At 41.0% G+C, this 27820-nt stretch overlaps 3 protein-coding genes across 3 annotated transcripts; all 3 read right to left on the reverse strand.

The window, feature by feature from the left end:
- Window positions 1–1020: 1020 nt before the first annotated feature.
- Window positions 1021–4091, reverse strand: LOC133992290 (5-hydroxytryptamine receptor 1D). Its single transcript, XM_062431009.1, has 3 exons — window positions 3929–4091; window positions 2443–2603; window positions 1021–2334 (listed from the first exon to the last, which is right to left on the reverse strand). The coding sequence occupies exons 1-3, from the start codon at window positions 4089–4091 to the stop codon at window positions 1021–1023; spliced, it is 1638 nt and encodes a 545-aa protein (XP_062286993.1).
- Window positions 4092–4447: 356 nt separating this feature from the next.
- tarbp1 (TAR (HIV-1) RNA binding protein 1) lies at window positions 4448–16959 on the reverse strand. Its single transcript, XM_062430509.1, has 29 exons — window positions 15968–16959; window positions 15784–15881; window positions 15614–15683; window positions 15109–15257; window positions 14933–14985; window positions 14733–14830; window positions 14520–14655; window positions 14331–14427; window positions 13603–13692; window positions 13356–13503; window positions 12988–13251; window positions 12285–12382; window positions 12031–12189; window positions 11703–11929; window positions 11372–11615; window positions 11083–11271; window positions 10765–10964; window positions 10617–10688; window positions 10377–10497; window positions 9967–10077; window positions 9628–9777; window positions 9443–9529; window positions 9143–9348; window positions 8968–9049; window positions 8676–8847; window positions 8400–8585; window positions 7703–7827; window positions 6882–7018; window positions 4448–5004 (listed from the first exon to the last, which is right to left on the reverse strand). The coding sequence occupies exons 1-29, from the start codon at window positions 16896–16898 to the stop codon at window positions 4824–4826; spliced, it is 4881 nt and encodes a 1626-aa protein (XP_062286493.1). The 5' UTR covers window positions 16899–16959; the 3' UTR covers window positions 4448–4823.
- A 1208-nt stretch (window positions 16960–18167) lies between these two features.
- Window positions 18168–27544, reverse strand: zgc:172136 (uncharacterized protein LOC566376 homolog). The gene is given in 15 exon segments (XM_062430602.1): window positions 18168–18465; window positions 18468–18510; window positions 18611–18678; window positions 18816–18941; window positions 19149–19430; window positions 19953–20127; window positions 20240–20308; window positions 20835–20900; window positions 21421–21576; window positions 21724–21919; window positions 22101–22177; window positions 22372–22451; window positions 24019–24109; window positions 24249–24445; window positions 27441–27544. Coding segments are annotated over 14 exon segments (1731 nt in total). The 5' UTR covers window positions 24327–24445; window positions 27441–27544; the 3' UTR covers window positions 18168–18241.
- Window positions 27545–27820: the final 276 nt, after the last annotated feature.

Here is a 27820-nt window from a genome sequence, read left to right on the forward strand (position 1 = left end):
CAAACAAATCTGCAGCAATCATCAGTTAAACATTTATTTTGGGAGACAATAACAGACAGTAGATGGAAACTGTCTCACTGTGGCTCTAAAAGAGGTGTGTTGACACAATGGCTCACATTTGTCAAGTCCAAAAAAAAAAGTCTTACTGTACCTGTCTTCATTTATTACATTTCTGAGGCAATTTTACAACGGAGATGAGCCTGACAGCAATGGAGGCACGCGCCTTGTAAAGTAATTGGTGGAACCTGCCTTGTTGTGAATGTATGATCATCACTCGACCACACATGCTCGCTATGTGCTATCTTTTTTTTTTACAGTGCCACCGCAGACTGCTGCAGAGAGACTGTTAATACTTCCCCTCTTGTACTCATCTAACCAAGTTGCTATTCTTTTTGGGAGCGAACTCTGGTCGCATCGTAACAGCCTTTTCTTTTATATTTTTGCATTTGGTTGCTGACTAACCTGAGGAGACTGTGAGTGACATCTACAGGATGAGCATGCACATACTGTACAAGCAGCTGACAAGTCCACTTCACTGCCTTTTTCTTTGTTTTGCAATAGGGTACATTAGCACTGTTTCCCATTGTCATTCTCTATGACAATAAATAATAATATTGTATTCCTCTGGAATTATTGCTAGACATAAATGTAAACCTTTGTAAGGAATGATGATTTTTACACTGAGATGCAACATATTATTATCACATTTGAGGAAGAAATATTTAGAGTGTGAATAAATGATGGGTTTATTAGATCTACTGTTGGGTGTCTTCAAGTGTAATCACTTGTACTATATAAAATATTTCTTTTCAATACATTTCATTGTCCAGGTTTGTTTTCTTCTTAACTTTTTCCATGTAGTTCTTCACCTGCTATCATCACAAGATAGCAAATATGTTAAAAAAAAATGTAGAGATTTGAGCTATAAATCTATTTTATATCCATAAGTTCAATGTATGAAAGTGAGAAATATCTGAATTCCACTGGTAGATATTTTCTTGCAATAGCACCTGCAGAAGACTAACAAACATCATGCTCCACTCTCACTGTAATCTGTCCATAGAAGAAAGTAGCCTGTCGCTCCTTGGTCAGAGCAGAGAAAGGTAGTCTGCTGCCCTCCTGTAGCCTAGAGGGGACCTGCAGGCAGTTCACCCTCCTGTCACCACTAGAGTCTTGCCATATGTGGGATGCGGTGGTACTTTCTGGATGACACACTTTACACAGATGTTCAGAATGACGTTTAAAGTCCCTGCTAACAGTGAAAACTGTGGAGCAATACTTGGAGTCATCACATGTTGAACTCTCAGAGCTGGAGGATGGACACCGATGGGTGGTGATCAGAGTGCAGGGGTCGCTGGTCCGGCCATCATCAGCCTCCGCTCTGACATCCCCTCCCCTGCCAACCACACTACCAAAGTGGGCTCTCATTTTTTGCCTCAGTACCTGTAGAGCATTTTGGAAACGCTTACTAAGCAAGGCGTAGAGCAGAGGATTGATGTCAGAGTTCAGCAACACCAGCCAATAGGAGAAGGTAACAGCAGAGGGCGGAACAAGGCTGGATTGGCCTAAGATAGCAGTTTCTGTGGCTTGAACCAGAGCAACTCCTATGTAAGGTGTCCAGCACAGGAAGAAGGCTGAGATGACCAGAAAGAGACGCACCACTCCATGGTGACTGTGGTGCTGCTGGGAGTTCTGCAGGGGCGGCTGGGAGGTGCTCTGAGCCAGGAAGGAGAACAGACGCCTGGATGAAGGGTTACTCTGTTCTATAGTAGAATCAGGGAGAGCAGGGTTGTGATAATTTCTTTCCTCACTACTGACCTCAGAAACAAACTGTCCACTTACATGACTGATCAGTGTAGAGGGGATGTGAAGGCTCCCACAGTGCTGTTGAGATGAATCACCAGGAGGGAAGGCAGATCTTGGATTCCTGCTGCGTTGGACAGAGTCCTCCAAAGTATGAATCCTTCTGGCATGATTGCGGGCCACCTTGACAATGTTAACGTAGCAGAAGAGGATGACCACAGCTGGCATGGCATAGGAGAGGACAGCCATGAAAGCTGTGTAGCTGGGACTGCTGGCCCAGTTGACTGCACAGCTGTACATCGGAACCACATAACTGACAGAGCTCCAGCCAAGCAGGGGAGGGCAGCTGGTGGCCAGTGCCTGAAGCCAGATCCACAGGACCACAGCACAAGTCCTCCACAGGGTGCAGCGGGAGCTGTAGCGCAGGCAGTCCATGATGGAGTGGTAGCGATCGAGGGCAATAGCAGCCAGTGTCAGTACAGAGGCTGTACAGTACACAGAGGAGGTGTAACCCACGTACAAACAGAGGTCCTGTTAGATAGGAGAGGGAGAAACACATCAGTATGAAGCAGAACATCATCACTAGTGGGCCAAAGGAAATAAAGCTGTGATTTTATGTTTCAGACAAAGGTGACATACAGTACAGTCCACCCATCCACGGTTCATGATGGACAAAGCAACAAATGGCATTACTCCAACGCCAACCAGGAGGTCACTGATCGCCAGGTTCATGATCAGCACTGATGTCACCGAGTGGAAAGTCTTGGTTGTGGCAACAATAACAATGACAAGTATATTACCTATACACAAAAATACAACAACACACAATGACATAGAGGTCAGACTGATTGGATTACACCACACAAGCATGCTGTCCATCAACACCAATAGAGATAAAAAGCTTCACAGTAGTAAAAGTAAACCAGTATTTAACTATACTCAATTCAGACAGTTATGGGCAGTTTGTGATGTTCTTGTTTGATTTAAATACAGTAGGCAAGTATATTTTATCTATGTTAATAAATCGTAGCCTACTTGATTTAAAGTGTCATTTTTTCCAAAATGCAAAACATCACATTTGCGCACTTTACCTGTAGCTTATCTGAACTTTCAAATAGTTCTGGTTTTAATAGTCAGGTTTTGAAATGTGACTGATGTTTTTGTGAAAGTGTTATATTAGAAAAATGAACAGCTCACTTTCCAGAAACAGTATGTCCATTTTGCTGTCTTTGGGCATTATTGTGGACTTCTGGACAGTCCAACAAGATGTTTTTTCTTTACTATTTTATATTCTAGTATTGTAATTTGGGTGAAACCCTTTAATCTCAGCTTCACACACTTCATCATCTGAAATTCATGTTACACAGAGGTACCATCTCCCAGTAAATCATCTTTCAGAAAGAAGTTGTAACAATGGATGTAGTAGAGGACATTGCTCTATAGATCACATTATGAACTACTTTTGTTTGGCAAATTATTAAAGAAAAGAAAAAAAAGAAAAAAGGTTTCCAAATCACTGTATCCACTGTTGGGTCATGAGTTTTTTTATAACTCAGTTAAAAAAAAAGAAAAGAATCTGCCGGTATACATGTTAACAAGTCATTTATAATTTATTATATTATAGTCCAATTATACAGTTTTTAAGAATAAATAAGTCATTCATGTCTAATGTTTGTATAACAATCTATCAAGTCTGCTGTTATATGATGGAGGAAAAGGGAGCATTCAATTCAATTCAATGCAAGATTTATGCATTAGTAAATTATTATTATTAGACATTAGTTACGACACCATTGTGTAAAGGGTGTGTCTTGTGAGTGTTACTAGGCGTTTATAAGTTTAGTATGTTTTCTTTATAAAAAATATTACAGGTTGATTTACAGGAGAATGTATCTAAAATTATGAAAGATACAAATTGAATATGATCACTGTTATGTGAATTATCAATAATGTGCTGGAAGAAAGAAATACTGTAGAAATTACCTTTTATATGTAAGCGACATTCAACAAATGTAAGATGTCCTTTTGGAACATGTTTAAATTAGTATAAATTGGAACTGAATAATAAAGGTCAGGTTTTGTTAAATAAAAATAAATATATATATAAAATGTCAACAACACCTACCAGTCACAGCGCCCAGACACATCAGCACCATCAAGATCTCCAGGACCAGCTTGGTGCGTGGAGACACAACGAGCCCTGCACCGCCTGGCCAACTCGAGTTATCTGCAGCTGCTGCCTGCAGAAGCGGCCTGGGCCCTGACCAGCCGCCATCCAGGCCATCCATGTCCCTCTAAAACACACTAACTGTCCTCACATGATGTGCAATGTGCAAGCCTTAGCCTACTTGATGGAAAATAAGAGAAGCGTGATCAAATGCACTCCATCTGGTCCAGACTGTCTCCATGTGAACCACCTGTTTCTCATAAGGGGAGTGGAGGGAAGGAGGATCTGTGAACACCTGTAACTCATTTAACCCATTCATTTCTTTCCTTTTGTTAATGGCCTCTCTTAAACCATAATAAGAAAAGCAATTACAACAAGTTTGCATTGTCCAACTTTTATTTGTTTAAAATGTATAAAACAATAAAAACAATCTAATCACAACCTTCATTAAATCACTGCTCAAATGGATGTCTGGGTATGGATATTATAGTCCAGTTCCCAAGCTGTAAGGCAAAAAAAATAATTGCTCACATAAACAAGATACTTCCTCATCAAAGGGGAACATTTCAGTTTACTGCTGCTTTGCCCACACAGAGATTGTCTCCGTTATTATAACAGCATTCGCAGTGGAATATTTAGATAATAACCTGTGCTGATCTCTATACATGTTTCTCGTTAAGGCACCACAACAACACACCGCAGACCAGATGAAAATCTTGACAGCAGTCTTGTCATGTACAGAAACTGAAGTTTACATTCAGACACTTTTCACACTTGCTCCATTAGATGAGAAAGGAAGGTCGACAGCTGGAGGTCAGGTGTCACTTCAACGCTGCACTGGCTGCTTTTTGTTTCAGCTGTGTTTTGAGTTGGCTTCACTTGAGCTTGAGGTAAGATGTTGCCGAGTGTATTCCCAGATCAGCAGCGCAGCACTCACGTGCACGTTGAGTGAGCGGATGACCCCTTGTTGTGGGATCTCCACACACACATCCAACAGCTGGAGTAAGTTTGCGGGAATACCTTCTCGTTCATTGCTGTGAAGGGAAAGTGAAGCACAATATACTTAAAAAAGGTCACAAGTCTATATTTGTTTTTAAATGAAACAATTCATAGATGTTATGCTTATAATAAAAAAGAATAGTTTGCTTTTTTGGTAAATACACTTTTTGCTTTCTTGCTCAGAGTCAAAGTACCATTCTCATATCTGCCCATTAAATATGAGGCTACAGCTAGGAGATGGTAAACTTAGCTTAGCAGAAAGACTACAGGAACTGGCAAAACTGCTATCTGAAGATAACAAAACACACATACCATAACCTCTTAAGTACAGAAGTGAACTTTAGAGGTAGTATGTGTGTTACTGTCAGACAGTACAATGTTAGCCGTTTCCCCTGTTTCCAGTATCTGTGCTATGCTAAGCTAACTGGCTCCAACTAACGTTACATATTTAGCATACAGGCATCAGAGTGGTATCAATCTTTTCATCCAGTTTTCAGCTAGAAAGTGAGCAAATGTGTTTCCTAAAAATCACCCTATTCTTTTTTTATTTGACAATTTTAAAGCCTACAATGGCAAGAATTATAGCTGTTTTCTTGTCAGGGAGATACAGTTTAGCAAAGAGAAGTCAGATCAACACAGGTGACAAGAAACTTTAATTGAAATACGAACAACCTCAGAAAGGGTAATTTACTCTGCCTATTCAGTAGCAGGGGACACTACTGTGTTGTCTAAATGTATTTCTAAAAACTGAAATGACTTAATTGTAATCAAAATATCAAGGAAATAAATACAGGACTGACCACAAACTGCTCTATGCTCTGCTTTATTACATCAGATGTGTTGTGTGATGTTTTTAATTCCAGCTTTCATTTGGCATAATGATGCTATGCAGTTGATTTAGTTTAAGAACTATTATGATGATGACAGCCAATCAGTTAATCTTTCATTTTCTCAAGTCCTTATAATTATGAGGAATACATTTTTTATACAGATGACGCATGAGTGTAAGAGCCATTCAAACTGTAATCAACTGCGTATATGAGATCAAGCAATATGGGTCGTGCAAAGCAAACATCAAGAGGTAATGAGTTTGGTGTTCAGTGAGTCTACAGAGGGTGCCACACAGTGAGACAGCGTGATGTGATGAGCTACATTTATCTTGAGTGCAACTGGGTGAGATAATAGTGACCTGATGAAAGATTAGAGCCGGTGCCATGCTGTGCTGGGGAGTACGCAGCAGTGAAAGCACTCAGGATTCAGCTCACACACAGTGGGTTTAAGCTAACAGCACTGCTCACACCTCTGTGACTGAACAGGGTAAAACAAAACAGGACACCTACACAGACACGGCAAGTATTATTCTCTCCCTCTCTGCCTAGCCAGCTGCAGAGCTGGAGCACACATTCAGGAAGGAGAGTGAATCATATAACTATCACAAACTGTACAAGGTTATAATTATGTTAATTTTTGAGTGGCTACAAATGGCTGAGTGTGATGAAAATGTGCGTGCCACTGAACCCTGATGAAAGCCACTGAGCAGCGTCACAACTCAAACTATGCTAGAAGAGGGTTAAGGTTTTCCTGCTGCTATCATCATTCATGTGATTTATTTCCTGTGCTATTCTCCTAAGGGAGAGCCAATTACAGCCCAGCATGCCCCAACATGATGGTGAGGAGAGGAGCAGGCCCCGCAGGGAAACACTCTAAACCGGTGAGATAACATTAAATAGCCTCGTCAGCTCACACCTTTATCCGTGTGAGAGTCTCAAGGGCACAGGAAGGAAGAGGATTGCATGCATTCATGTTTTAGCTTGTGTGAAGGTGACTACAGAGAAAGAGAGAACTGGACTTGGAGTGTTTTTGTGCTTTGACTTAAGTTGACTGCATGAGAGAAAATGTAATTCTGTCATACCCTAGAAGTAGGAGAGTCTTCTCAGGAAACTGGTAATCCTGGAGGCTCTGACTGTTGGCTGTCTGCTCCACTCCAACAATACAGTACCCCTCACTCTTCTTCAACTGCAGGAAGACAGTGAGCTCCAATGGCTTCACCTGAAGGGCAGACAGATACAATTTATGATGTTAGACATTATTTTTGTGACAATTACAACAATAAAAAAGATAAAATACAATCAGGAAGGAAACATTTGAAAACTACTTTTTCAAGGTGAAAAGTAAGCACAGTCAGCACATGTGAAAAGCCTTTTAATCTCCTTTCACACCTATGACTCAGTAGTATTATGGTTGGCTGTTTAAGGATTTCACTCACACTGAGCCGCTGGTGCGGAAATCTGCTGCAGGCTGTCACATTATACCATTTTTCAAACCCACATGTTTTTCTCCTCCATATGGTGGATGCAAACACCAGGGTAACACAAAGGTTCAGAGAGCTTTGTGCTTTGTTGTTTAATAGTTGACAATATTAAAAATATAGTTGACAAGTTTAAAAATTGACAATTTTTTAAGCCTTGGGTTTTGGTCTAATGCTCCTTTCCATCCAAGCTGTTATTGGCAATAAAAACTAAACTGGGGGACAAAGGGGGAATCTGTCTGAGGCTGAATTGGAATGGGCAACTAGAAATCCAAACATTTAAGTAAAATACGCTCCTGTTAATCAAGCAGAAAACCCCCCCCTCCCAAACATGCATATCTTTAAGCCTTTTAAATCACCATCAAGGCACACTTCAGAAAAGGTGGAATTTGTTAATGAAACCATCACGTGTTCATGCACTTCACCTCTAGCAGAGGAAGCCACAGCTCAGACGAGACGCTCAGGGACTGAAAGTGTTTGTCACTGATGTGGCGGAGGTTATCCAGAACCAGAGCGCTGGCACCGAAGATCTCGCAGGTCCTGCATAGACCTAGACGCACAACATACAAATAAGGACAAATCCTTAAAGTGAGATCTGTCTAAATGTGAGCAGGGTATTTCCATTAAATCATCATAGCAGTGATGATTTAGCAGAAAATGGCCAGAGTCCATCATTGTGGGCACAGGCAGGTAAAAAAAAGAGCATGCAAAAGAGAGAGCTATTTCAAGAAAAAAAATATTTACAGACTGGCCAAGCTAATGTTCTCTCTTACATTATACTGTACCAATATTAGTTTTTTAAATGGGTCTTTTCCTCTATAAACAAATTCTGATTGATTCAGGCCCTTATCATCTGAGACAACAACACTGGAGAGCACTTGCAGAGTACATAAAATAGGAATATCTGTGATGAAAGCTGTACATTCCCTGTACAAACTACGATAAGGGCTCAAGTGGTTTTAGTAGCAGCTGTGTTTGACCTTTTTGCTCAGATCAGAACTGTTAAAACCAAAAAATGAGCCTGTAATGTGAGTTATTAACAATATCACATGAATAAAGGAGATATTCACAGACAAATCATTGAAGAGTATGATGATTATGATGGGATTTTAGTTTGTTGACCTCCTAAATTGGTGGGTTTATCGATAAGTGAGGCGACCACCAGCAGGGCACCATGCAGTTTGCCCAGTCGAGCTGCTCTCTGTTGTGGCACCAGCTGAAGCTCTGGTTCCTGCTCCTGGATCCCCAACCTCCAGGGTGTGATCTTCTTCTGCACCTCAGCCCAGCGCTCCTCCTTATCCTGTTCACCTGGGAGGTACAACATTGTGACCACTCAATCAGAGATGAGGCAGGATGAATGTATTCTTGTTGTATGAGGTAGTTCAACCGCTTGTGTACCTTTGTCTTGCTGGATCCAGTCTCCAGGCTGGAGCTGGCTCAGGTCAGGTGCAGGATTCCTCAAAGGAAAAGATGGACTTTCAGAGAAACACGACAGTTTCTCAAACTTCCAGGGAGGAATCCACTCGTCATCAGCCACCTCTGACAGACTGGGAAAAGTACAGAAGATGGTCTAGGAAGGAAAAATGTGCAAAGAAAGAAAGTAATGGTTGTTATTACAGTGTTTTGTTGTATTTTAAGGATTACAAAAGTTAGCATGCTTCATCTGTTCAGTAGAAATATATTAAATCACCTCAGCACTGTAATCCCTGATGGGATGAAAGGCACCAAAGAAGAAGTGCTCTTGAATCCTAATCCAGTTCTTGTTGGCATTTCTAAAGGGTGAGACAGCAGATATGTTCTAAAATAAACACATCACCATACTATAACAAGCTTTTTTGCAACTGTTGTAGCTGTTCTGCTCTCACCCGGTGCTCTGCATGGCCTCAGCCTGGTTCAGACAGGCCTTGATCACAGTAGACAGCCCCCTGAAATCATCGTCCGCCTCCTCTCCCCGGACTTCTACCAAGCTCCACACCCTCTTCAGGGCCAGTAAGGCATACAGCCGCACACTGAAGTTATGGTTGAAACACCACTGCAAGATGACATCTAGCGCTTTACGCAACTGCACTGCCTTTAACACACAGGGAGAGACATCATGTAGTTACTGAGAGGCGATACAAAAAGAATGTTTGAGTTGAGAAAAAAAAATATATCAAAGGCACTACCTGATCCTTAAGAAGAGGAATGATGACACTGAAATGCACCAGGACTGACAGGAAGGTGCAGATGCTTGTCTTGGTTCGTTCGTGATCCTGTAGAGAAAGCACAGGAATTGGCCATGAAGTTAACTGCTCAATTTTGGTCAGAAACAGCATTTTCTTGCAGATAAGTGTCCAGAGTTGGAGCTCACCATGTTGAAACAGGCCCAAAAGCTTTCTATGTGCTGTGGATACTGCATAAGGATCAGAATCATCATCCACTCGATCAGGTATTTGACTGAGGCCTGGTTACTGCAGAATCCAGCCTCAAAAACGCCCTTCAGTAAAGTGGTGACAAACTCCTACACACACACACACACACACACACACACACACACACACACACACACACACACACACACACACACACACACACACACACACACACACACACACACACACACACACACACACACACACACACACACACACACAGTTATTCTCTGAGTGTTTATTTCCTGTGTGACTGTAAGTGATTGTCACTGTCTCACCTCTCTGAGTTTGGGCAGCAACAGAAGCAGCGTTTGCCACACTCTGTTTTTGACACGATGTTGAAGGGAGTTGCTATAGTAACGCACTTTTGATTTTGATATGGTATTATCCTGGAGAGAAGGGGTAAAGGTGGGAGGTGTAGAGAGATAATGGAAAATTGTGTCAAATGTCAAGAGCAACTCAAAACATTATATAGCAAAACAAACGTTTGTTTTCAAACATTAATGAAGCAAATTACATATTGTTTGCAAATCAGAGCCCGACTCATCTTTACCTCTGTTCTTTTAAATTGGGGATTAGAACATTAGAGGAGGGGTTAAAATATGTTTTAGGTTGCAATATAAAATGTCAACAGTGGAGCATAGGTTAATGTATAGAATCATGATCTATAGCATTATCTATAGCCCACCTTTTTTAACAGACTGATAACTTGATCCTCCATTAGTCTTTCATGCAGCGGGTTGGAAGAATCCAGGCGACTGAGGAAAGCCATTGCACATGTGCGGGGCAACTGATCGTCCCTGTTATCACTGGGGAAAAAAAGATAGTGGTTCAACTGGGAAAACATTTTTATAGCAAGAGAGACACCTAGTGGCATTATTTTATATCACAGCCAAGATGGAGATCAATATTAGAACAAAGAGCTCACCTTGCGACCACGACATTAGCCGGACATTCTTCACCCAGTTGCTCCACATATGTTTGAACATCCTGGATGAGCCTTTGGGAGATAGTCAGTAAATAAACAGTAGATCTGAGGAAGAGTTTGAACAAACCATTGAAGTGCTGTCAGTTACCGCTGATCTCTCCTGAATACTGGTCCGTAGACACAAGCCTCTGTGAGAATGTTGATGTGGCTGAAAACACTAGAAAAGTTGGTGTCAGCCTGGTCCCCACCGCCAAGGGTTGTTGGCAGCCACGTCTGACAGCAGTGCTGAAGCAGCACACTAAACACTCCACTCTTGGACTCGGACAGCTCCATCAGCTCAGTGGCAATCTACAAAATAGTCACAGAACACCTGCATGTTTGCACAGATTACATAAAGTGTATGTTAAAAATGAAAATCAGCATACTCATCCTGCTAAGATCGACAAGCTTTTTTTTGTATCATCACCTGTTTCATGGCTGCTGTGAGCATTGGAGCCTGAGTGTCTGTCAGCTTGAGCAGTTTATGGTGGAAAGCCATGGAGATGAAGCCTTTCAGAGCTGGCCAGAAGTCATGGGCATTAGTGCTCAGACCCTGCACCAGCTGCCAGCTGAGAGTCACAGCTTCCACACAGAGGGCCTCCTCATCATCCACTAACTGTGATCAAAATATCACCAAAATACATGTAATCAAAAATTGATCAGATAATCTCTCAAAAATTCTTTGTGTTATAAACAGAAGACACATTGAGACTCACTTGTGGCAGCACTGTCTCCATGAAAGTGAGCACAGGCAGCACCTGGTCACTGGGCAGCAGAGCCAGGGCCTCCACACTGCAGCTCAGGGCAGCATGGAGGGTCTCACGGACTCTGGAGGTCTCTACAGACTCAGGAATCCCAACAACCTTTATCAGAAAGCTCAGGCAAATCCACTGGTCCCGCATGAAATGGGCAGCTGTCCGTCCCCAGTCCTGTAGCACAGTACCTTGCACTCCTACTTCGCTAAAAAAAAAGGTGATGTGTTATCATGCCAGGCTACAGCAAAGACACTGAGTATTATTCTTGACAACTTGACAAACTTTAACTGACCTGGAATTGTCTGTCTGTGGTTTCAGCAGACGTCTATTGAAGTATCCCAGAGATGACTGACTTTGTGAGGAAGATGAAACTGTGTTGTAGAAGAAGTCATTCTGTGATTTGAGAACAGAAAAGGTCTCTGATTGCATGTCAACCCCTTGCTGCTCCACAAGACCACACGCCATGGCCAGGGATGCCATGGCAACCGCTCTTGTCACCTGGTTTGCCACAGAGGGGACCTGCCAATGGAAAACAAAAATCAATGATGAATAATCTGGCAGAAAAACTGATTTTAGGTTAAATTCCTGCCGGATGACTGGGGTACCTGCTATCTTAGTACCTGCTGGCTCGGTTCTTTCAGGACCTTGAGGCTGTACTTGATGAGTTTAGGCAAATAGGTCTGCTGAATTTTATTGATGTGCAGAGGTGTAGAATTGTACATGATTGCCAGCTGAGTCAGGACACACAGATACAGCTCTGCCCGCTCCACGTCAACCAGCTTTAAAAAAAACAACACATGTACACGTCAGAGATGGCCACTAGGGGCATCTATGCTAATTGGAGTGATAGTGACTTGCTTGACTTGCTGGTTACCTCCTGCAGCTCCCCACACAGCCGCCTCAAGATAAACTCCTGGATTGGATCAACAAGTTTAAAACAATGTTTTTTTATGGCAGCCATCACATTATCCACTGTGAAGAGCAGAAAGAAAAGAGATGAATGTGGCAAATTGCTGTGTCTCTCGATAACTTTGAACTTTATGTTCCCTGAGGGCGTTAGAGAAATTAAGGGTAAAAATCTGACAAAATTTCAAGGGTTGAGATGTGTTTTCATGATAAAATTATGATCAATTATTTGATGATAACATATTTTTTTCTATTTACACTTTTACATTTATACAAGATAGACATATAAACACAACAGCAGCAACACATTATACAACAACACAGAACAAAGAAGAGGGAATACAGTACTGTGGTTCACAATTAATTATTCATTTCATTATCTTAAGGGCTACTTAACCTGTGTGGGAGAACTAAAATTTAAAAATAAGCTTACATGGCTGCTCAGTACTAGTCTGTATTAACTGTAAGTACACAATGCTGAATCACATTTCCACAATGGAGCCCAATTCATCCCTTATTTGTATTTATTATCATTGATCATATCAGCTATTCATTCCATACCAAGAATATTTAAATAATTCAAACGACTGTGTTAATACTGTAACCACTGCTGATATGCATGAGGGTGGACCTGACAGCTATAACAATAATTCACTGTTATCATTACAAACCTTGCTCTTCTCCACCATGCAGATGACATGGTGATCCTCCAAGCTGGAACAGTTGGAGCATGAGCTGCAGGCTCTTGTCACTCTTACGCAGAGGCAAGTAAATATTGGTGCTGACTCTGCTCAGAGTGTCCAGCAGCGGAGACAGTAATGACTCCAAGACGTTACCGACCTCTTCTCCAGCTCGACTATCCATGTCCACACACAGCAGAATGGACCTGGACAACTTGTCAGCCTCTCTGGAGTCAGGTAATCCCTCTGCCTGACCTGGAGGGAAAGACAACTGACTTAATCCAAGTCTATGAAATAGAACCTAAACACTATAAACAGAATCATTCACTTTCATTTCATTCACATCACTTTAGGCATACCTGTGCTGGCTGGGACTCGGAGATAAGTGTATATTTCAGCTTGAACATAGGCTCTTACAGTTTCCTTGTTTGTGGTAGCAAGAGTACAATCTCCAGTCATTATCCTGGGTTTGAAATTGCCTTCATTGTCTGATAGCCAGATGCACAACTGCAACAGGGTAGGAATCAGTTAGTAAGAACTCTCTAATGTGCCATTTTGACATGGTTAGGTAGACTGCTGTGTCAAATGTCTCTGTGATGAGCGCACCTGTTTCCAAAGCTGCGTCCCTCTGCACAGTGATTCATCTGCCCGGAAATGCATCAGGACACTAAAAACATCATCTGTGGTCACTGTGCTCTGAAAAGATATGTTCAAATGTTATTGTACTCAACTTTTAAAGCTGTATGAATGCATAGAGGGTAGACAGCATCACAGTAACAAACAATGCAATTCAACAGTGCTACATTTTGTACAAATCTGTGATTTAAAAATGCTTGTAATATTTTATTTTTTCAAGACTTTTTGAGGATGTAGTTTGTAGTCTTGTTAAGCAAATATCTCAGTAATTGTATCCTTTATCACTTGATATAATTTGAATCTACTATTTTAACACCACAAAGTGCAGCCTCAGAAATAACCAACATTAGCTAACTAACAATTAGTTTCATCACTGATCTATCTGTTGGTTTTAATTCTTGCTGAGAATACTCACAATCCAAATACTGGAACTAGGAAATGTTTGGATTTTTTTTGCTCAAAAAATGTCTTAAATGATGACTCAATTATCAGAATAGTTGCCAATTATTTTAAGCCCATTTGACTAATTGATTAATTAGTTAACCATTGCAGCCCTACTTGGGAAATACCATAAAGTTTAACATCTTAAACAGTCTCAAGAAAAAAAAACCCAAAACATTATGAGCGTTAATTAAGAGCCATTAACAATATTGTCCAGTACAATATGTTCATCATGTGCATCATTCATCATGTCTTACCACATCTATGAGACAGAGGGCACTCTTCAGTAAGAAGCACTGGGCAGCACCTCTTAGGAGGACTTGATGAGTGATCATGGTGCAGCGCAGCACCTCCCTGTAACATCCCACAGAAAAAAAACAGCATTCATATCAAACATTACAGACTACGATGCAATATATCTGACTGTAAACACAATGTTGCACCACCTGAGAGCAGTGAGCCCATCAACCCCCAGCAGTGGACCTGGAGAGAGTTTCGACAGGGCCTCAGAGACGAAGAGGAGGGGTACTGCGCACCAGTGCTTGGAGCCCAGCTGCTGGATCAGCTGCAGCAACACAGGGCCTAAAAAGCAAACACAACAGTGAGAGACAGACGGGCATTTCAGCCATGAGAAGTGAGTCAGAGCTTTGTCTCGGTACCTCTGTGTTCTGATGGCAGGCTGTTGAAGAAGTTGGTCATGAAAACTTGGAGTTTAGCCGCCAGCTCGGGACAATCTCCAACACTCTGGCCAGCTGCCCTGAATATAAAGAGAAACTGAGTTAGGTAGAGCTGGTGCAAAAACACCTTTTACACTAGTACTTTCATTATTTTGCTTGGTGTATTGATTTTAGACCCTCACTTGTGGAAGAGAGATGTTTCAGACAGAACATCCATAAAGGGGCCAACGACAAACTAGGAAACAAAGTAACAGAAACAAAACTGTGATCCACACATGTCACTTCGGGAGATGTAAATGAAAATAAATGAAAAAACCTACACTTAATCAAGCTGACTGAAATGTGTATGAGCCTGCACCTGAGAAAAAGCCAATGCAAAGGCCGGCTGCTGGAGGACCTGCAGCTCCAACAGGTGACACACTCCCTCTTTCATTAAGGATTTATTCTCACTGTGGAACATTCGCTGATACACACACAACAGCCAGGAGGGGTGGAAAAGACCCTGCCCTGAAAATACAAGACAGAGATTTTAAGAAAAAAAAGGCAGAAACCAGGCTAGGCACTAAACATTGTTTTCTACTGAGTTTGAAAGTGAAGCAGAGCTTTAAAATGCTGCCTACAATGTCAAGCCTACAAGAGGTTTAGGTTTTTAATTCAGTGAAAACTATTCTTACAAAACATTAAAAGACAATTAAAAGTGTCATAAACTCCAACATCCAGAGCTACAAATGTCTGAATAAATTATGGCTGCAACTAACGATTCATTTTATTATTGGTCAATCTGATGACTGTTTCCTTAATTTGGTCTATAAAATGTCAGAAAATACCTGCCCAAAGTGACGTAAACTTATGTATGTTATTACCTTGACAATCATTTGCTGTTGTCTGAATCAACGTATCTATTCTGTTCAGCACTGGCTGGACGACATGAATCTGTAGAGAGAGAAGAAACAACAATCCGTCCCGTTGAGCTGCACCATGATGCCCAACACTGAAACAGCTGTAAGACAAACACTCAGATGGGATTTTATACCTGATTTTCCTCCAAAGTCTCCATCACCAGCGCATAATCCTCCCAGAACTCCCTAAGCAACTTTCTCTTGTTTGGGGCCCATTTGAACAAGGTCTCATCTGCAACAATGTCAAAAGCAGTGAGGAATCAGACCATACAACACAAGTGAACCTTTACAAAGTGTTAGAAAATGTGAATATTTTACCTTCCTCTGATAGAGGTTGAGGACAGTCCACCCCCTTCTCCTCTGACAGGGCAACACACCTTTTCAGCAGGTATAACGCCCTCTTACGTGACACGCTGTCTCTGTGCGTCAGCCCATCCTGAACCATCCTCCAGAACTGGAGGGACAGACGAGGGTCGGGCACAGAGGATGAGGAAGATGAGGAGGATTGCAGACCATGAGATTTGAGCAGGTGGTCTGACAGGGCGGTCAAACACAGCAGTCCCCGCTCAGTTATTGCAGGTGTGCGGTCAGTGGAGTGCCAGCTGCACATATCATCCAGGATCAACTTGAGGATGCTGCCAAGCCTTTCACTTCTGCAGCAACTCAGGAGGGTCAAGAGAAGCCGGACAGTGATTTTGGATACCAATGCATCAGGTAGAGTTTTGATGCAGGACAAGGCAGTTGACAAGGTGGTTACTGTGAGCTGTTCATCCCCTAATAGAGAAGGTATAACAGCAGCTATTACTTCACTGGCAACTTCCATACTGAGTCTTCCCACACCGGGTAGCTCCTCCTCTGAAAGCTGGAGCGACGGCAGAACGGACTGAGCCACTCGACCCGCTACAGCAGCGTCGCACAGCGGGACACAGACACTCAGAAGCCGGCAGGCAGCGGCGGTGCTCTCCCTGCATCGCACACTTTCAGATTCTGCTGATATTCTAGCGAGTAGAGGCAGACCTTGCGTCCAAATGACTGCCTCGATTTGATCTTTAATAAGTCGTTTTTTCTCATCTGTAAAATAAGTCGTTTTCGAGTTGGACAGAAGCGCTCCGAGTCCTTCAATGAAAACTGTCAGCGCCTCCGTCTGCTCATTCTCTGGCCACGTCCCAGCCGGCCAGGACAGAGACTTAAACAAAACATCGTAGTCAGGAGAGCTGGATAAGACTGCGTGAATCAAGACGGAATTCATTGTAGGTAGTCTCCACTCTAACAGGGGCGAGCAAGTTAAAGGATAGCCCGAATCCAGCTTTTCTCCCAGCTGCCAGGAGCCACACGTTTTTTACTTAACGGGATGTAAACTTCCGCAAACGTAATCGTCAACTCTCGCGAGAAGTGTGAATGATAGTAAAGGGATAGTACACTCACTAGTTTGTGCCGATGGATAAAACCACAAACAATAGTGGATATCAAATTTAAACACAACAGCATACATGTAAAATCGAACAAAGAGACCAAACACCTGGTTTCATTGAGTGGCATAAGGAATTTATTTTCACTATAATAAAAAAAAAACCCAGTGCTTTAGATAAAAATGAATTGTTCAGCTTGTAAAATAAGTCGTAAATAAATTGTTCATACATTATTGGCATTGAGAAAAACCTTTTTTCTGTGTTTAATGATGGACATTCTTTCCAAGTGAGCTCATATTGGCTAAATCAGTTTTTCTGCAGACCAATTAATATTTACAAAACAGTGAAAATTATGTCTGAGAGGCTCTTTGTTTGGGGGTTACATAATACAAAAATACTGCACATTCATTGTACACTTAATGGTTACAGAAATAGCCCTTTACACATAATACTTTTCTGTAGTAATTATGAAAGTGAGATGAGAATATAGAATGGGAGAGCTTTGGATGAATGCATTACCAGCTTTAAAGAGGTTCAATTTTCCACATCGGTAGCTACATCGCAGCGGCAGAGTAATAGGAAAACCATGACAGAGCACACTGTACAAAAATAGAGTATATTATAAAATATGACTTTAAAAATAGAGAGGATAAAGGAATAGAGGAGCATTAGGAAACTTGGCTACTGGAAATTCTCCTGAATGAAACAAATGTTCACATTAGGTTAAATGGAAAGTCCCATCTAATGAATACTCGATGTACCACAAGACAGCATTGCCTCCTTTTAAAACTTTTGAAAATGTCATATTTTGTTCTCAGCATCAACCTATTTAGACTTTTTACAAAAGACAATAAAACTGATAACAAATGTGTTTGCTTGGAGAAGTTGAACTATAATAAAATAGTGCAAGTAATATGTACACAATATACAATAACATCAATAAATATGCTCTGTTTGCTGACTGAAATGTTGTTGGATTAGGTCTCTGTTATCTAATCCACAACTTTCTAATACAGTGGTAGACATACTAGAGAAATGAGGGGTTCCATCATTTTCAAAAATGTCTCTCTGCAATTTGAAGTGCACACATGGCAACACATGGCATGGTATGTTGGCAACCTTTGATTTGAGTTACACTGTACATCAACAAAAGGTGAATTTGTGGACACTGCGCTTAATGTAATCAAAGTATGTATTCCAGGAACTTTTCATCCCCTAACAGGTCCAGGGAGAGGCAGTTGGTAGACCTGCGACCATAGAAGGAAGGTTTGGCTTGGCAGTGCAAAAGGGGGTTATAACCGTTATCCACAGGGGTCTTTGTGTTTTTTGAGGCGTCTGGGAGCCCAAAGGTATAGCTGTGGGAGGAATCAGGTGGCAGTGTCGTCCCCAGGGGTGTTGGTGGTGGTGGTGGCTGTGCCGATCCACACATACTTGTGCCCTTGAGTTCAGCATCTAACACGGGGACAGGAGGTAAAATGAAAGTTAAAACTATATTACAGATATATCCAAGGAAAGCAAAGAAATGCAGGAAGTGACAGAAACAAAGACAAACCTGTTGTAATGTATCCTTGCTCCTTAAGTTTCTGAGATCATCATCACTGTCTGGGGGACACACATTCTCTGTAGAGCACATTGTATAGGTCAAGTCTGACAAAGAAGAGAGCAAACACCTTTTGGCAAAACAAGCAAACTGTTGTCACTGGATGTAAGAAGAACAAATTAAATACTGTTGTCATTAACAATCAAATTATTCATACCTAATGTTGGAGTCTCTGAGGAGAGTTCTGAGCAATCCACTGATACACCCTCAAGAAGATCAGCCAACTGGAACATCTCATCAGGATCATCCACAAGATCTTCCTTCCCAACATTAGTCTTGATTGCTGGAAAAGATGTTCACAAAATTTGAATAAAGAACTGTATCTAAAATAACTCATAAGCCTTGCAAGATGAACATGGCAGACAGCTGCATTCATGTCTATCGACTAACATATTTCATTCTGCAAACAAGGCCTCAGTTTACTCCAAAAACACAGCAAGGGATAGATACAATTTCCTGTGCAAATGTTTCAGTATAAAAATCCTCTCACCTTCCTCTTGCCACTCATCTTCTATTCGAACTTTACTGCCTGCATCAAACCCAGAGGTACAGGAGCTTCCGTGGCTGGCTACTGAGCGGAAATGCTTCTCAGCCTGACATTGAACTTCCTCCTCCATGGAGGCCATCTCTGTGGAGATGCTGTGCTGGCGGGTGTCAGCCTCAATGCCAGAGCTGCTGTTGGAGTGTCGTGACAAACCGGGGCTGCTCTCACTGCCTTGGGGGTCCAAGTCCAGCTCATCACTGATGTAGGACTCTCTGTAACGCTTTTTCTCTAAAAGAAAGAAAATGTTATAAAAACTATGTGCATAAGTAAAGAAAATGAAATTGACTGTATTTGTTGGTTTGTACCTTTCATCTAAAGCTGAAGTGGATAGAAAGAACTGAATACACACCAAGAATAATAACCTTGATACATTGGAAGTTGTTAGAAGTTAATACAACGGTTGTCAGTGTCTTAATTTAAAATGCTGGACATGCTTCACTGGAAGCCCTTTTAGTCCAAAATACTTTCAACTGAGGCAAGAATTGTCTTTTTATCTTATATGATGCATTTTCATCAAGTTTGCACCTTATGGAACCATTTGCTATTAATCCAAATGTACCACAGATGTGTAAAACAACAAATATTTAAAAATCTCTATTACAAATTAAATGAAACTAATGATATTTTGTGCAGGAAAAAATAGTTGTGCATTTTATATCCAGTGTTTTCCAGGGTACAAGCTGCCCCCAGCAAAGCTGTAATTACCCCTGACACTAATGTTGTCCTTGTACTTTACTCTTCCCTCACTACCTTCACTCTCTTCCAGCAGGCGTAGGTGTTTGAGGGCAGGCTTGAGGCTGCGGTAGACGCGATGGCTGCTGCTCAGGTGCAGCAGGAGGTGGCGAGAGCGGAACGATGACCCAGTGTAGTAAACGAGCTTCCTGGCTGATGGTAAGCCATCTGGCTGGATCTCAAATTTCTTACCCTGAATAGGAAAACATAAAATATATAGTGTGCATACGTAGCCAATGCCTATTAAATAATTACCACAATTCCACTTAATCTTAACAGTGAATGAAAAAGAACAGTGTGCTTACCAGAAAGGTGAGACGTCCCACATTTGCCCAGGGGAAGTCATACAGCAGCTGTCGCACGTTGCTCACTTCCTATGAATACACAACACAAACAGATCATTTAGGAGATTCAAATGCTTATAAGTTATCATCATCATCATCTTTTGGCATATTACACTGTGTATTGATGACTGGCATTGTGTCTGGAAAAAAGCCATTATGGATGAGTAATCTACTTTGCTATATTTGAAAAGTACAGATTAATAATCAATAGTCTTTTTGTTCACAGAAGACATCTGGACTTGGCGAAGAGGCCATGGGCTTCTCAAGGCATCTCACGGTCTGTTGGCTCTTTAATCAGCCAGGCCTGGAGCCCTAATCCCCCCCAGATGGCCCCTGATGGACAGATCAAACAACTGACGGGCATAGCAGACAGCTCCTATCTCCTGATGCACTGCTGTTGGTGGCAATCCCACACATTCCTCACACGTCTAGTCAGAGGTTTTATAGTACTACAGATACACAGACTGAATCTTTGAGCAAACGCAGATTCACTCTTGTGGACGTATGTGTTGATGTACACACCGTGCATTAATAACACACTCGCACATGCACGCACCTGATAAACCTGCATTCCTCGCAGGGTCAGTCCAAGCAATGCCGTTCCTTTCTCCGCCTTTTTATCCTGGACAAAATGAATGATGACATGTCAGAGAAGCATCTGAGCACTTCAGATAAGAAAGCTATCCCACTGTTAAGCTCCTCTCCTTGCTCACTGGGAAACACTGGACTGCCGCTGACAACAAATTAAAAGTGATAGCACATTACGCAATGGATGGGCCAGCCTTCAAAATATCACTCAGGAGATGAGTGATTTTGAAATGGGGAGGACAATAAACTGGAATAGATGGAGGGTTACATAACTCCCCCATAGTCATTTGTCCAGCACAGCTGAAATGAAGCCAAGCTGTATTTGTGTAGGGTGAGATGGCATTTCAGTCAGAGAGAAATATACCTGGAATGGCTCCAGATTAAAAATTAGCTCATACAAATTCAATCATCCAACAGTGTAAACAATCATCCTCACCATTTCTTATTTTACGTATTTCAATTAATTATGAAATATGGTATCAGCTACAAAAGCTAAATTCACCAAAACTGACATGAATGACACTGAAAAACAAGTTTTGCACTTGACTCATGACCTTTTGAAGTCTGTAATATGTGACGGGTACATCCTCCAGTCGACATGACTCCCTGATGAAGAGCAGGGTGGCATCACGAGAAGACATGCCCCACAGCTCCTGATGCACCTTAGGCCCATGGCACAGGAGATAGTTCACTCCACGCTTGGCTATAATCTATAAAAGGAAAATACATGTTGTAGTCAGAGAGCACAACCTTACCTCAAAACATAAACACCTAATAATGACACAGGAATCACAATTTTTAAGATCAAGATTGTTTAAAAGTGTTGTTAAGTGCTGCTGTCTTAAAGTGACACCTACCCATGGAGGAAAGTATTCCTTGGGTTCAAAGTAAGGAGTGACCTCTGTATCCGCCCTTGTCTGCTGGTGGTCACCGAGGTCAGTCTGCAGGGCGTAACCTGCCAGCTGGAAGTACACCTCCTCCTGCTGACGACATTCAGACCGCAGCACCCGTTCCCGCAGGTCAGAATAGTATAGATGCCGTGCCTTTCGTTCACTGGTACCAGGCGCACACACACACACACATATACACACAGAAAAATGTGGTAGGAGGGGCACAGAAAGATGTCAGTGAGAAAGTGAGGAGGACAAAGATGGATAGAGAAAATCAGAAGTACAACAGCAATAACATGAATAAGTGAGCTTGTCAAGAAGAGAACATATGTAGAGGGACATACCAGATGAGTCTACCATTCTCCACGTAGTACTGGACTTTTAGGAAGAGCACCATAGGCAGGGGTCTCTTCTGTGATCCCTGTATGATGAGAGAGGCATATTAGAGTAGTCCTGTGTGTACTAGCATCTTTTTGTCATGTTAAATGAAAAGTTGAGACATGTAGGTCACTGAATTATGTCTGACATTTAACTGGCGTGTACAGCAGTTAGAAGAGTGGGTCAAAGCAAAGTACATGATTAACATTTGCAACCCCTCGCCACATGCTGCATTACCTTTGATGAATCTTGCTTCCATTCCTTAGGAAAGTACTTGGTCAATTTCTCCTCTGTGTCTAAAAAGATGTGCTCATTGTCTGGGATGAAGAAAGACAATCAGGAAACAAGCAGACTGTCAGCAACCAAACAAAACAATAATGCAACCAAGCGTAAAATTTGCCCAACAATGGGATTAATTAGGGTGAAAGAAAAAAGCCCTTGTTCTTCCGTTTGTGAACGAGGCTACTCGGAAACTAAGGACAACAATGCCAATGTTAATGTATCTACGTATGTTAAGTGATAGATGGATGCATGCAGCATAGTATAGTTTTTATCCAGAGATTTATCTATTTATCCTCCATATCCCCTTAATATTATTATGTATCCAATGTTATTGTTGTTTTATCAAATCAAGTTTGATTTCTGTTTCAGTAGAGGGGCTAAAACCTGTTTTCAGACTTTGCTGGGAATGAGGATGTTGTATCACTCTACGCCTGGTCCTGTGAGTCATGACATGGGCATTTTGTATTTGATCCACCTTATCTCTTTTGTTCAACTTTGCATAGCCAAATCATGCTTGCTGAGCTATTTCACAACTTGTTTAACCATCCATCTTTCTTTTCAGCCTGTCCAATTCCCACTATGATTCACTCCAACTCCATCACCTCTCATCCCTCACTGAAGCCTTTGAGTAAAAAGTGAGTAAGCCGGCCTGTGTCATGACGAGTCCCCCTGCCTCTTTTCCATCCACTCCCACCCTCCTCTTCCCATCATCAATCCATCCCTCCCCTCAGTGAAGAGGAGGAATGCAAGTGTGCATTCCAGGCTTAATGAAGTTAATATTGCAGGAATCCAGGCCTAAGTGATCGCTGAACCAACACCACAAAAACAAAAGGCTGCTTGTTTAAGAGGTGAGCCACACAAGATTACCGAGGCATTTCAACATATTTATATAAAGAAAGAGAACGAGAAAACGAGGAAACACAAAGTTCAGAACTTTGCTCGTTGGCTAAAGTGGATTACACCATTTAATTATGCAGACTGGGAGGGCAGAGTGACATTTTCTTGGTTTTAGTGAAAAAGCCTTTTGGCAGAAAATATTTTCGACAACGACATTATGTAAACATGTGCCACAAATAGAATAGCAATGCTTTGCAATTATTGACTGCCACAATTCAAACATGATGCTCTTGTTCAGGGCTTCAACTAGCAATTGATTTAATTATCAATTAATTGTTTGGGGTATAAATGTCTAAAAAAGGAATGGAAAAAACAGGCCCATAATTCCCCAGATCCCAAGATGATATCTTCATATATTGTTTTGTATGACCAACAGTCCAAAACCCAAACATACTCTGTTTGCAATACAATATAATAATAGAAATTAGAAAATAATCACATTTAAAGAATGGAGCCAGATGATTTTTGGTGGTTCTTTTTGGTTGAAAAAACATCACTGACCTGATTAATCAATTACTAAAATTGTTGCCATGTATTCTTCTTTCAATTGACTAATCATTGTAGCTCTACTCTACAATCAACTAATCAACATACTTCCTACACTTGGATACTATTTTTCAGCCTTGTGATGATACTGCTGTGTAGTCTAGTGTGAACAGTCCTTCAAAGTTCTGAGGCTGAGGGACCAATGAGGAGTGAACTTACCTTTCACCACTGTGAGGCCAAAGAAGTGCAGCTCCTTGATTCCAAGAAGCTCTGCCACACGGTTGCAAACGTCCTGCCCTGTGGACTTTGGCTGGAGCAGGGGAAAAAACAAAGAGTATTCGATATTAAATCACAATTTGCAAAAACTCTGCTGTGATAAATACAACTTTGAGCATCTGTTTCTGTTAAGACACTTCTTGATGACAGCTAGGAACATATTAAAGGCCCACCCCGACAGTGATGTCCAGCTGGTCTTTGTTGGGGAGGAGAACACAAATGGTTCTCTCCTGCTTTATCGAGGTGGACATGATGTCTTGTGTGTGTCTGTGATAAGTATTCCCTCTCTCTGTTAAACTGCTTCAGTCTCCTCTTCCTCTGTCTCTCCTTCAATTTTTATCTGGTCCAGGGCAGTTTGTCCATATTGTATCTAAACAAAGATATGACATCAGAGTGAGAGAGGCAAAGACAACATTTCAATGTGAATGATGAAGAAAGCAGAACAGGATTTACAATAGATTATGAAGACCTGATAGTGAACTGCAAGAGACTCAAGAGATCAGACCTCCTTAATTAAACTTTTGAGTATCTATTGCTTAGCATGTATGTTTAACTTTGTCAAATCAGTCAAAACAAAAATCCCCTCAGACATAAGTACATGGATTTCCCATCATCCCACCTCCAAGATTAATTCAACAAGCCCTGTCTCTAGAGGAGGGCTGGAAGTCAAATTATTACCATCACACTTATCTTCCCCATGCATCAACCAACAAGTGAATAAGACAACTAAACAATATAAGGTCCACCTTAAAGGGTATCTTGACCCAAAGCATCTGCATACATAATACATGTACATTTAGTACATAACTCATCTATTCTAACACTAAATACAGCAAAACACAATGTAAAAATAAACCCTATTATATCAGACTTCGTAATTCTAAATAGTCCGAAAAACACCAAAATCAAATGGTCATAGTGGAGGGAGACGTTCTGGTTGTAACCCAGACTCACCTGAAGCTTGCCCTATTATACTGACCCAAAGCCCCAACTGGTACGAGGCTCATCTGATTAGCGTCTCAGAATCAATTAATCAGGTTAATTACTGCCGCGCGCTGACGCTGATCCCCTTAAATCCTGCTCTGGATAATAATCAGTACAAATAAATAAATAAATACATACAAGGAGGGGTCAGACAACAAATAATGCCCACACTTGTGCCAATCTTCTAAATATCGTTTAGCCTCATCTGAGAAAACAAAAAAAATAGCGTGGTACGGGTAAGATTCCCCTGGAAACTGCTGTGTCATTGTGTCTGCATGTTTCATTTAATACCTAAACCTTCTGAAGTCTAGCATAACATAAGTTTAATAACACCAGATACAGACAGCAGGCATCTGCTAGGATAAAATGTAGGGAAATAAAATACTATAAAAAAGATGTTGGCAGTGTACAAAATAAGCTGTGGGAACCAAAATTGTGAATGGTGTCATTGTCTCAGAGGCAAAAATATGTGCCTTACCAAATATGACTTATAGACATGTTCCAACAGAGCTTCGCCCCACATCTGAGCGTCGCTGCAAACAGACATTAAAAAAACCTGAAATTCCAGTAGCTTTAACTGGCTGACTTGTTTATGACAGAGTCAAACTTTACTGTACATGTACACTGATCACAAGAAATGCTTAAAGTGCTCAGAAGAAGTATATCCTCATATCAACAATGTATAACCAATTTATGTTTAAAAAAAAAAAATAGTTTACTCCCTAATATATCCCTAATATAATCTATGCCTAGAGTGAAAATTAAATCACTTTGTATTGTTTTTAGTTTGTTTTTATTATAAACATTTCAATAACCAAAACACTTTTCTTCAAGAAATAAGCACGAGCTGTTTTAGACGAGCTGTTTCTGAGCAACTAAAGATTACTTTCATTATTGATTAATCTGTCAATTACCTTCTCGATTAATGAATTAGTTGTTTGGTTTATAAAATGTCATGAAATGGGGGAAAATGTCATTTAGCAGAGTGACCTACAATTACAATGTCTTGTATTTTTCTAAACCGATTGCCCAGAACCCAGAAATATTTAGTTTATTAACATAAGAGACTAAAGAAAACCAACAATATTCACATTTAAGAAGCTGGACCAAGATAACTTTAGCATTTTTTTCTTTAAAGATGACTCAAAACGATTAATCGATTATCAACATTTTCAAATGGTCATTGTCTGTTGATTGACTCATTGTTGCAGCTTTGTGATGTTTGGCAAATCATTTCCCCCTCTTGTAGCATTTGATTTGTTCACGTTGAAGACAGTGTTTCCTAACTTAACTTAAATTCAACCTACATTTGCTGTGCTCAATTGGAAGCTCAGTAGGAAGTAAGGATGCTGTTAACGACAGATGCAATATGTTTCAATGAGCAAAATCTTTAATAACACGCAGTAGTAGCTTTCAGTGATGTCCTATTGCACCAAAATAATCCGAACAAAACAGCTGGTATAAAGCATGGAAACTACTGAGCCACTATTAAATGGAATGAGGCCATACCAACCTTACTCAGCCACACAGATCCAGAGTGCTATAAAGTATATGAGCTACACTAACCTTCAATGCATCTCACCACCAAAACAAGTTTACTATCAGCCCCTAATAGTCTTGGGCTGACGTATTTAAACATCCCCCTTGTTGCTGACCACGGTGAAACCTGGCATCACATGTGAGCAGCCATCTGCATGCCTTAATACCCCTCCAAGACTGTTATAATCCCTACTTCTGAGCACACTGCTGGCTGTTAGAAAAAAAACAACATCCCAACAGCACTGTGCAATCTCTGGGAAGTGTCAATGCTCCTGACTGCCCGCTAAAACCATAAAGACGTGAGAAAGGAAGGGTGCGTCTGGAAATAAACGAGGAAAAACGCACATATACGCTCATAATGCTTGTAAAATTGATTTATTAAATTTTTTTATGGGAAGCAGTTCATTTCTCACGTTTTATGTCAGCCTTAAATGTACATTAGGGACTAATTTATCAAACAACTTTTCACGAACTTTTCACTTGGGTTTTGAACAACAACGAGATAATTCAGGTGTATTTAAATTCCCATTTTCCTTTATTATCTTAACTATCAAATGGTCCCTTGATTTAACGTTCACGCATCATAACATTAAGCTAGTAGCTGCTAGTTCTGTCAAAGTTGTAGCATACACAAAGTAAATTAAACATTAATGAATGAGCTCCTTGAAAACAACAAAGCAGCGATAGTCTGAGGAGAAAAACAGTTTTAAACAACATTTTTCTGTGGGAAAAGTCTGTGTCTAGCTGGATGAGGTCGGTAAAGTTAACAACCCGAGTGCAACAAGTGCATCACCTAATTAACTCTTCTCATTGATCTAACTAGGAAGCAGAAACTCACCTACCTTCACACGAGTGAGAGGAGTTCAAATTTCAGTCTTCTCTAAGCTTGTTCACGCAGACATTTAACTCTTTATCCGAATAAAATCATGACAGCGGTAGAAGGAGGATACCCGCTTCTCCCCCTCCCCATTGCGTGTTGCAACTTCTTCAGTAACCGACCGTGAAGAACCAAAAGATTGAGCCATACCAAGTCACGTTACGCCTGGGGGTGTTTTGTTGCAATTGAATCCCTTTTAGAAATATTCGTACAATTTTCACTTTGTATTTAGGAAATATTTTTGTTTTGAATCGCATGTAGGCTGCCAAAGAATACATACATTACTTCGTAGATTAGGAAAATGAAGAAAGTCTTTATTTGCATACGGTACTAAACTTACATATC

The sequence above is a fragment of the Scomber scombrus genome, chromosome 12 (genome assembly GCF_963691925.1).
Source record: "Scomber scombrus chromosome 12, fScoSco1.1, whole genome shotgun sequence".
In the NCBI taxonomy this organism is placed as follows: Eukaryota; Metazoa; Chordata; class Actinopteri; order Scombriformes; family Scombridae; genus Scomber; species Scomber scombrus.